The sequence below is a fragment of the Stenella coeruleoalba genome, assembly GCF_951394435.1.
Source record: "Stenella coeruleoalba genome assembly, chromosome: 11".
Classification (NCBI taxonomy): Eukaryota; Metazoa; Chordata; class Mammalia; order Artiodactyla; family Delphinidae; genus Stenella; species Stenella coeruleoalba.
In genome coordinates, this window is record NC_137157.1 from 94,615,241 (window position 1) to 94,626,094 (window position 10,854).

General features: G+C 42.6%; 1 protein-coding gene and 1 pseudogene across 3 annotated transcripts; both read left to right on the forward strand.

Moving 5' to 3' along the window:
- The first annotated feature begins 3 nt into the window (after positions 1-3).
- On the forward strand, positions 4-10,788 carry M6PR (mannose-6-phosphate receptor, cation dependent). Of its 2 annotated transcripts, XM_079938545.1 has the most exons (8): positions 4-285; positions 5,322-5,495; positions 6,281-6,447; positions 7,494-7,603; positions 7,880-8,010; positions 8,564-8,690; positions 9,150-9,268; positions 10,265-10,788. In XM_079938545.1, exons 2-8 carry the CDS (start codon positions 5,323-5,325, stop codon positions 10,422-10,424), a joined length of 987 nt encoding a protein of 328 aa, XP_079794671.1. In that variant the 5' UTR covers positions 4-285; position 5,322; the 3' UTR covers positions 10,425-10,788. The 2 variants fall into 2 exon arrangements, with proteins under 2 accessions (XP_079794671.1, XP_079794672.1); XM_079938546.1 differs by having other exon boundaries at positions 11-285; positions 9,150-10,407.
- Positions 292-5,298, forward strand: LOC307194980 (small ribosomal subunit protein eS6-like; annotated as a pseudogene). The gene has a single exon. The product of its transcript is annotated as a small ribosomal subunit protein eS6-like (transcript).
- Positions 10,789-10,854: the final 66 nt, after the last annotated feature.

Sequence of the window (10,854 nt, forward strand, 5' to 3'; positions counted from 1 at the left end):
CGTCCGGGATGATCTGAGAGGCCGGGAAGGGGAAAGCAGCGAAACGGTTCTACCGTGACATGCCGCGGGGTCTAGTGGGAGGAGCAGTTGCCCAGCGGCCGCCCGGCACTTCCTGTTTCCGGTTCCCGGAGTGGAGCCCAGCGAGGCGCTCGTGGGGTCGCTGGCTCTGCCGCGAGCTCTGGAACCGGGGTCTGCGGCCGGCCCCTCGCTGGTGCTGTCTCCCAGCCGCGAGCAGGTACTCGGCCGGGGATTCTGAGCTGTGGCTGCCCCCTTTGCCTGTGACACGTGAGTATGAGGGGCGTGGAGGAGTGGGCTGGAGAGCGCTCACCCCTCGTGGCTGTGACGGGGGCCGGGATTGCTGAGTCTCCTTTGGCCCGGGTTCTAGCCCAAAAATCCAGCTAAGGAGCCCGAGGGTAGAAAGGCGGAGGCGTAAGGTTGGGGAGTTACAGAGTCGCCAAGGGAGTGAGGGAGAAAGGATCTCCAAGACCAGAGTTTGGAAGGCAGGGAAAGGAAGGTCGCTAAGTCTGGAGTCTGTTCGAGGTGTTACTGGATACCCGTAGACGGGATTTTGGCCCGCATCGTAGAGGGAGGTCAGGTGGCATCATTTGTAGAGGGTATGGCCCTAAGCATTTGCAAAGTCGGGAGACTAGACGGGACGCGAATGTCTGGAAGCCTGGAAGAAGTTTGAGGGAGATGAGCGTATGGTACGAAGAGTCGCCAATAGAGGGATTTGCGTTCCTTTTTGGAGAGAGCTTCCGCCCTTGGGCTAGAGTTGCTTTCTTAAGTCTTTTCAACCTTGGGCGGTTCAGCTAGTTAGGGCTGCTCTTCTGAAAGTGTGGGCTGCTGGAGACAGGAGATAAGGGCCGTCGCCATCAGAAATGAGCCAGAGAGAAGAAAGTAGAAATTCCACCGAAAAACAGAAAATGGTCATGGCTAGTCTGGGGGAAGTGAGTGGTACAGAGGCCTAGTGATGTAAAGTGTTTCCTAATTCCTGACTTAGTCATTGGTCATCCCATTGGAGGAGAATTTTTTAGCCTTAACTGTATGGATCTATCGTTGTAGAACAAGAAAATTGAAAGGGATTTTTCAAAATCTTTAAGTCCTGCCGCTTGTTTCCAAAGTATCTAGGACAAACTCTTGCATCTTGAGAATCTAATTGTAGCACAATTAGATGTAAAAGGGGACTACCCAGCCCTTGGATTTCATACTCTTACGAATACATTTTTGCACTCCTTTATTTATCAGAAAATAGCTTTATACCATGACTCATTCAAGTTGCCTTACTAATAACTTCATACACGTTTAATACTTGTATAACCTAAGGCAAGTAACTTAAGCTCTGTAGGAATCAGTTTCCTCATCTGTAAAATGGGAGAAATTATATCTACTTTTCTGGGTTGTGAAGATTGATGAACATAATCTAGATAAAGCACTTAGAGCATATGCCACTGAATCAAAGAGAAGCAGCTCAAATGTAGCCAACTCTTAAGCAGGAAAGAGAAGAATATATCTCTTTTTATCTCCTATCTTTTTGAACCAATAATTAAATGAAAGCTAGTTCGACTCAACTAATGCTGGCTGCAGGGTGTTCAGCCCTTCATCCTTTTGCAGTTTTGTGAGAGTCTTTGTTCTAATTTGGGAAAAGAAATCATCAACTGTTAACAGATAAGGAACTAACTTTGAAGCCAAAGAACACAGTCTTGTGTGTGAGCATCCCTCCAGAAAATGGTCCTGGATAAAAGAATATTGAAAGCACAGAAAGTTGAAATTTCAAATTGGGTCCTGCAAGAATATAAAGGAAATGTCATGCTTAATCAATCTACTAAAAGGAGCCTCTTATTTTAGTCAGCTGGTCAAGTTGTGTGGATCAGTGAGTGAATTTAGAGAAGGTAGGAGTTTGAGGTCTGGGTTCTTTATTCTGCCTCCTGTTTAGTGAACCATGTGAGGAGTCACTTCCCCTTCTTGCTTTGTCAAAATGAAAGCAAAACTTTGACTGCCTACTCTGATCTCCAGAAAACTTAATGTGAAAGGAATGGTTAAGTGTAGACCATGAGCTCAGAGCTGCACTATCTGGTTCACGCCACTAGCTGTGTCTAGTTTTCTCCTCTGTAAAATAAGGACAGTCGTATTTACTGCATAGGGTTTTTGTAAGGCTTAACTGGTTAATGTATGTTAAATGCCTAGCAAAAGGCAAGCACTCTATTAAGTGTTTACTGTTGATGCTTTGTATGTGTTTATGGGAGCCTCAGACTTTGTGGCTGGCTATACTTATTCTATGGAAACACCTTATTAATATTACTACAATGAATTGATGTTTGGAGTACACCAAGTCGGGGAGATGACTTCCCAAGTATTGGTTGCCCTAGTGGAATGTGGGAAACGGAATGTCAAATGTGGGACTTCCCAGGTGGTGCAGTGGTTAAGAGTCCACCTGCCAATGCAGGGGACACGTGTTTGATCCCTGGTCCGGGAAGATCCCACATGCCGCAGAGCAACTAAGCCCGTGCACCACAACTACTGAAGTCCACGCGCCTAGAGCCCGTGCTCCACAACAAGAGAAGCCACCACAATGAGAAGCCCGCGCACTGCAACAAAGAGTAGCCCCCGCTCACCACAACTAGAGAAAGCCCGCGCTCAGTAATGAAGACCCAACACAGCCAAAAATAAATAAATAAAATAAATTTTAAAAAAAGAATGTCAAATGTAAGTTCATTTAGCTTTTTATCATGGTGCCTCAGAGGCAGTTGGCCACTTCAGGATGAAGTTGAACATCTCTTTCCCAGCCAATGGCTGCCAGAAACTCATTGAAGTGGACGATGAACAAAAACTTCATACCTTTTGTAAGAAGCATATGGCCACAGAAGTTGCTGCTAATGCTCTGGGTGAAGAATGGAAGGGTTATGTGGTCTGAATTGGTGAGAACAACAAACAAGGTTTTTCCCATGAAGCAGGTGTCTGGACCCATGGTAGAGTCTACCCGCTACTGAATAAGGGGCATTCCTGTTACAGACCAAGGAGGACTGGAGAAAGAAAGCACAGATCTGTACGGGGTTGCATTGTGGATGCCAATCTGAGTGTTCTCAATTTGGTCATAGTGGAAAAAGGGGAGAAGCATATTCCTGGACTCACAACTTCGCCTCGTCAGCTGGGGCCCAAAAGAGCTAGCAGAATCCACAAACTTTTCAGTCTCTCTCTATGTCCGCCAGTATATTGTGAGAGAAAACCCCTAAACAAAGAGGGTAGGAAACCTAGGACCAAAGCACACAAGACTCAGCGTCTTGTTACTCCACGTGTTCTGCAACACAAACGTCAGCATATTGCTCTGAAGAAACAGCATACTAAGAAAATAAGGAAGAGTCTGCAGGATATGCTAAACTCTTGGCCAAGAGAATGAAGGAGGCCAAAGAAAAACAACAGGAACAGATTGCCAAGAGACGGAGGCTGTCCTCTGAGAGCTTCTACCTCTAAGTCTGAGTCCAGTCAAAAATGAGATGTTCTAAGAGTAACAAATAAATGAGATCAGACATCCAAAAAAAAAATGTAAGTTTGTTTAGGAGAGTGGAGAAAATTTATTCAGGTACCTATTAGTACCCATTAAATTCTGCCTGTTTTAAGTTTTATATGCTAAAAATGCAGTGGAGTCAGTGGACCAGCATGACAAAGAATTAGAGGACTTTAAAAGAGTATTCAAACCAAAGTCCAGACTTGTAGTATGGAAGCATTTTATCATAAGTGAGAAAAATTTGGAAGAATTGAATCTTTGTATCAGAAAAATTGGTGATACTGTTATAAAATTAACAAGTAGTGATGGCCTAAGGGATCATTAATGGATACCAAAGTGATTTCTTTTGAAAGGGTAAATCAGTGTATCCTGGGTATAAAGATGGAATTAGAGGAAAGAAAATGAGTTTGGGAAACAGCCGCACACTGCCATTCCTAAAGCAGTACAAGCATCAGATGAATTGGATTTGCTAAATTGTAAAGTGACGTGATGAATTCCTAGAGTTATCAGCAATTGGAAGCTAGAAACTCTTGAGGTTCATGACTGTAGAGCCTGAGGTGGGTTTTGGAATACTTATTCAAACCACTCATTTGGACCTAGTGAATTTTGTTCTTCCTATCATTTAAATGATTGAATGATTTTTCAGAGGTGAGACATCAGAACAGGTAGATGTCGAGTTTTAGGTGCTGTGGCAGTGTTTCTCTCTGTTTATCATTCTTATGGTGAATATGAACAAAGACTGTTAGATGCTCCTGAATATTAAAATGAGGACTTAGGTCCCAAAGTATTCAAGTCTTTTTCTCTATTTTACATCTTTCTTAATAACTTCCAACTAGCCCTTATCAAGTGTCAATTGTAATTCGAGAATTATCTTATGGAGGGCCACTGGTTTAAGCAGTATTTATGAACCAGTATTGAACTCTAAATAGTGAGACATCTTAATCTAATTTCTTGCCAAATGGTAAAGAGGCAAGGATGTCTCCACCAGGCTGTCATAATTTAATTCTTTTTGTTCTTTCCTTTCCCTCTTCTCAGCCCCATAGTTTGTTCTGAAGGACTTACCTATGAATTAGACTGAAAGTGATTGATATATAGAGAGTTTCCCGACACAGGTGATAGATACATATGTGCATGTGTGTATATATATATATATGTATATCTGTATATGGGTTTCCTAACACAGGTGCTCTTGGCACAGAGATATTAAAAGGTAATATTTGTTGCATATGCCAAAGAATCTTATAGTTTCTGCATAATCAAAATACTGTTCGTTGGTCACACTTAAGTATTCTCTAGGCCATTGATTGGTTCTTCTGACAGTTTCTAGGACCAAAAATGTGTTTTTCTCCCAATACAGCTTAGAAGTCTAGATATTCTTTTTTTGTGCGCACCTTGCAGAAATCTCAACAACAATCTATAGACACTAACTCTTCACCAAGGCCAATGCTGTCCTCTTTGTTGAATGTACATGAAAGGGGCACGAGAAGGAGGTGACCAGTGGTGTCAAGCAAGGGAGTCAGCTAGGAAGAAGCTTTTGAAATAAGTTTTAAAAAGAAAAAGAGAAACCTGGAGATTTAAGGTTCCAATTCTGAATATTAAATAATGGAGAAAACAGAACTTGAAATGGAGACAAGAAAATAAAGCCCAACATCATAATAATGAAGAAAACTGGCTAGTGTAAAATAATAGGTGGTGGGTGGAAGATTAAAAGGTTAAAAAAATACCATTCATTTATGACACATTCATATGCTTGCTTTCTTTCCCTTCTCTCCCGATCCTCTCCCTCTTTCCCTAACACACGCACTTCCTCTCCCAAAAGGATGTTCCCCCTCTACAGCTCCTGGATGACTGGCCTGCTGCTGCTGCTGGCCGTGGCAGTAAGAGAATCCTGGCAGACCGAAGAAAAAACATGCGACCTGGTAGGAGAAAAGGATAAAGAGTCAGAGAAAGAGTTGGCTCTACTGAAGAGGCTGACGCCGCTGTTTAACAAAAGGTAAATGAGAAGAATCTTAAAGGGCTCGAGGAGCTAACTTTATTAAAGAATCTCTTCCTCCTCTTACTGATTTTATTTTAGTATTTTATTTAGTAGTATTTAGTACTGATTTTATTTCCCCCCCCCCCAAACATAGGGGGGATACATGTATCATAACCTCCTCTGAGAGACAGTTCTAATGTGAACTTTAGCAATATTAGTCTTATTTGGCCGTGCTATCTTGCTTTCCTTCATGATATAGAGCACATGCTCAGCCCAGTGTTCAGCAGCCATGTGCAGGTACCTTATGCAGAAGAGTAGCGGTTTCCAAGACTGGATCCAAGAAACCAGCTCATAGGAACTAAAAAGCATTATTTGATGCCTCGATATTTACAAGTATCAGAATAACATATTTAGGCCTGCTGCGTCATCATAAGTGTCAGGAATCTTCTGGTATATAAATCTGAAGATAATCTTTAAGGAAGGAGGGTGTATCTCATGAACACAGACCCTTACTCAAGGGGAAGTAGTAATGTTTTAGCATAGTCTAGAGCAATTATTCTAGAAATATCTAGAATACTAGCTGTCTTGGATGCTGTATTTTAATCAGTCGTCATCAACAGATAGGGTGTTCTGTCTGGGTCATGGATATCTCATGATGCAACAGATATTATTCACTAGGACGTTTAGCCGTGACATCAGATAAATAAGTTGAGTGCACCATTGTTGTTGTTGTTAAAAAGGAAACTGCTCTTCCTAAGGCTGACAGCTGTAACTGTCCTCTTCCTTCTCCTCACTTCTCACAGCTTTGAGAGCACCGTGGGCCAGGGCCCAGACATGTATATCTACATGTTCCGGGTGTGCCGAGAAGCTGGCAACCAAACCTCTGGGGCAGGCCTGGTGCAGATCAACAAAAGTAATGGGAAGGAGACAGTAGTAGGGAGACTCAACAGCACTCAGATCTTCAATGGAAGTAAGATTCTCCCTGTTGATCAGTTAATTGAATCCCTCTGATAATCCTGTATGTCTCAGCCCTTCCCAGGCTCTTCAGTGTACCATACGGTATGTGTGGTTCAGCTCATCTGAGATACCCCCAAACCACAGGATACCTAGTTCCACAGCTCCTCCACAGCCAAGGCTCAGGACATTTATGTGTTTGTTTTAAAGTGAGATCAAGCTTTTTTGCAAACCAGTCAGTCTACAAAAATTTCCCCACCATCTTGAGTTATGTTGATAATATTTCTCAAAAATCATAAAATCATATTGCTGGAAAGGACTATGTGAGCAACTGTGGTCTATTTTCCTCCCTTAAGCAGATAAATAAATTATTCACTGCACATTGTTGCTCCTATAAATAACATAATAAAAAACAACGTCAAGAGTTTGGGGCTAGAGGTCAGAAGACTGGATTTTTGATCCAGCTCATATTTATTTGTCCTGTGACTTTGAAAAATCATTTCACCTTTTTGATTTTGTTTTCTCATATGCAAAATTGGAAGCACAGTCCTTACCTGATTCACCTCATGTGATTATTGATCAAATGATACTTTGCAAAAGAAATTTGAACACAGTAAATACTAAAGAAGGAAAAATGCCCCTCAGTCTTCAAAATCATCCACTTTGAATTTATCTGTGGTGACTTTACGATCTTAGGCTTTCCCTTGCCACCAAGTAATTGGATGGAACCTCTCCTTTTGATGTTAGCAGGTATTCGGAAAATGAGTCATGGTTAAGGTATGGATCATAATTGTATTTGCACTGTCAATTGCCTTAATTTTTGTGGAAAATTAAGGTTATTCTTGTATGACTGTCTGATTCTTAGTCGTCTTAATAAGGGAACACATAGCTGTTATAAAGGAGCAAGGTTTAGCTGCTGTTTCTGGTATACAGAGCTCATCCTGAAAGGGTTATTTTAATTACAGCCAATTTCATTGAACTCACTTCCACTCTACCACAGTGCCCAGGTCTGCCTCTGCTTTTCCCGCACCCCAAAGCTCCGTTTTCCTTGTTCCTCCTCAGGTAATTGGATCATGCTGATCTATAAAGGGGGTGATGAATATGACAGTCACTGTGGCAAGGAGCAGCGTCGGGCAGTGGTGATGATCTCCTGCAATCGACACACCCTAGCGGTGAGGCACCCTGGGGCCTAGGAGCCTAGAGGAAATGAAAGGACTGGCCTGAGGTGGGAGAGACTGTCCAGAGGGAACAAGATAATTGGGACCGAGGAGATAAAACGAGAAGTTCAGCTTTTCCCTGAGTCATAGGCACCCGTGTTCCATCATACATGGAAGAGGAGGTTTTGGACCAGGAGAAAGCAAATGTTTTGGGGGTTTTGGGGGTTTGTGCTTTTTTCAGACAGGTGTCAGACACAACATAAATGTTGTGTTCTGTCCTCTTGTCATCAGGACAATTTTAACCCTGTGTTTGAGGAGCGAGGCAAAGTCCAAGACTGTTTCTACCTCTTTGAGATAGACAGCAGCCTGGCCTGTTCCCCAGAGATCTCCCACCTCAGCGTGGGTTCTATCTTACTTGTCACGTGAGTACGTTTTCCTTTATCAGTCCAAACCTTTTTTTTTTTAACTCCACAATTACTTGGAGGTCTATAGGTACAAATAGTGTGTGTGCATGTATATGTTATACTGTAATTTGTAAAAATCCTCTTTAAACTCTGCACAAGTTTTAAAAAATGACTTAATGTTTTGGCCCCAATAAATATTTGCATTTGGATGTAGGGTTTTTTCCCTACTGGAGGGCTGGACAGTTTTTAATATGCTGCCATTAGATTATTCGAACTTTTAAAGAAATGGAGTTGTGTATCTAATGGTGACTGTTCTCAGCCCTAAGTCAGAGTCACAAACTCTGTCTTATTTTATTCTGATCATTTTGGTTTTCTCAGACTGACACTCTAATTGGTTTTCTAAGGACCTACCAACCCCCTTGTTCATTCAACTGACTACCCTTTTTTTTTCCTTTCATTTTTATGGAACACAGCTTAGGAAATAGGTAACAATGAATATAGAGATTATCTTTAGTTTCTGAGTCTTACTATTTCTTGGTTTTTGAGTATAGATGTCTTTCTCTCTCAATAGGTTTGCATCGCTGATCGCCGTCTATATCATCGGGGGGTTCCTGTACCAGCGACTGGTGATGGGAGCCAAAGGAATGGAGCAGTTTCCCCACTTGGCCTTCTGGCAGGATCTTGGCAACCTGGTAGCAGTAAGTAACAGGGCAGCTGGCTGAGTCCGTGGCCTACAGACAAGGTTGAATGACCAGCCATCCTAGTTTGCCCAGACTGAGGGGTTTCCTGAGACACCGGACATTGGGTGCTAAAACCACAAAAGTCCCAGCAAACCAAGACAGTTGGTTGCCCTAGTACAGATAAGCAACATAGCATCTTAGTGTCTGGCCTTGTTAAGGCTTGGCTGGAAGAGCAGTCCTTTTCCTGAGATTTGGGAGCCTGATACAGCTCTTAAGGGGCCTAGGTGAGGAAAGGGTGAGGCCAAGTTAGAACCTGTCTATTCTTCCCCACATTCAATTTAAGCTGATCCTTGGAGCTTTGGGGTTTTCTCTTCATTATCCCTGGAGAAAACCAGTTCCTGCCACATTCTTGGACCATAACACCTGAAAGCTGCTGATTTCAAATGATTGTTTCCTTCCTTTCCTTTCCCCCTACAGGATGGTTGTGACTTTGTGTGCCGATCTAAACCCCGAAACGTGCCTGCTGCGTATCGTGGTGTGGGGGATGACCAGCTGGGGGAGGAGTCGGAAGAAAGGGATGATCATTTATTACCGATGTGATTGCACTTTAAATGTCCGGCTTCTTCAGCCCCCAAACCAAAGCATCCTCAGCCAGGTTTCTTAAGCAGCCTCCGCTCCAGTCTCTCATCTCACCCTTAATATTGCTCTTGCTTTCCGGTTTGCTTTTGGTTTGCATCCACTTGTCAGTAGTAGAAATGCCTTCCCTTTGTTCCCTATTTGTCTTCCCTCCTGAGAGGTACAGTTGTAGGACAGAGATAATATAATAGGGCCAATGACAGCAGAGGCTGTTGCACTGTCTTTTGGTATCAGAAAGTACAAGTAGGGGAGTTATCATGAGCAAAAGGGTATGGCAGGCTCCCTGACCCTTCCTTTTTTAAACACATTTTCACAAGTTTTTGAGACACTGGATTTCTTTAATTTTAAAAAAAAAAAAAGCAAAGAAACATTATTTATACAAGGTTTGATTGCTTTCATGCTGTTGCTCTGTACCCTACAGTATAGTCTCCATGAGAATCTGGATGTAATTTCTTGCTGCTTGGAACTATTTTGCAGTGATTACTTGGTTGTAGTCCAAGTACTGCCATTTGGTTTGAGCCTGGTGATGTCGTAGACTTAATTCTCCCACCTCTGGAATTAGGATGGGAAAATTTGAAATTTCCCAATTAGAGGATTACAAGGTACCATACATCATTTGCTGGCATTGGAGTGACTTTATAGCTGGAGCTAGGACCTGGATTGTAGTCTAAAGTTATTGGTCCATCTGCAGCCAAAATGCCTAATCCAGAAGTCCACTCCATTGGAAAGGGACATTGAAATTGACCTCCTGTGCTGCCGGGGTTCCAGAAAAGGGAAGTCTGTTTACCTTGGTAGTGGGATCTCCTTGATGACTTTCTTCTCCCACTTGCAATCAAAGCTGGCGAAACTTTTCTTACTCCTAAAACGTTCCCTGTGTCAGTATTTCTAAACATGTTGCACTTTCCTTCATAGGCATGTCATTTTGACTTTTTTTTTTTTTTTTTTTTTGCCCCCAGTCTTCTGGAAAGGGAATGGAGGCAGAAGTGGGACATCCAGGGCTCTGCCACCTTCCGCCCTGGCTGCGGCGGCTGCAGCACTTGTCCCTTTTTCTGGCTCAGGGACGTGTCTTCTTGCCCACGACATTACTTCTGTGGGGAGACGGTCTTAATCTTCTGATGCTTCCACCTTTCTGTTCAGGCCGTGTGCCCAGAAACCTGGCCTGATCTTTGTGTGATAGTGAGCCTGGGCCACTGAAGAGTAACATGGCTCCACTGGACACAGGAGGATGGAATCAATAGGCAGGGGCCTCTTTTAGCCTTTAGAGAAGGAAATGAAATGATTTCATCTTTCGACTTTTAAATACTATTGGAATGATTTTTTTTCTTCTTTCTAAACAGGGAAAATAATGTTATAAAAGCATCTTTTTTGTTATTTGTTTGCATCCCTCCCCCACACTCTGGTGTTTTAAAAATGCAAAAAATATATGTATACATTTTTTTGTACAAAAACACTTAAAAGATTAAAAAGAAAAACACGTTGGCCTAGTCATTTGTGTGAAAGAAGAGGGTAGATACACTGGAATGATGGAGTAACAGACAACTGAGAC

Bases quoted from the DNA above. Each gene is read 5' to 3' on its own strand.
- M6PR (XM_079938545.1), top strand. From the start codon at position 5,323: ATGTTCCCCCTCTACAGCTCCTGGATGACTGGCCTGCTGCTGCTGCTG. The intron at 5,496-6,280 runs GTAAATGAGAAG...CACTTCTCACAG, and splicing joins ACGCCGCTGTTTAACAAAAG to CTTTGAGAGCACCGTGGGCC. The intron at 9,269-10,264 runs GTGATTGCACTT...TTTTGCCCCCAG, and splicing joins GATGATCATTTATTACCGAT to TCTTCTGGAAAGGGAATGGA.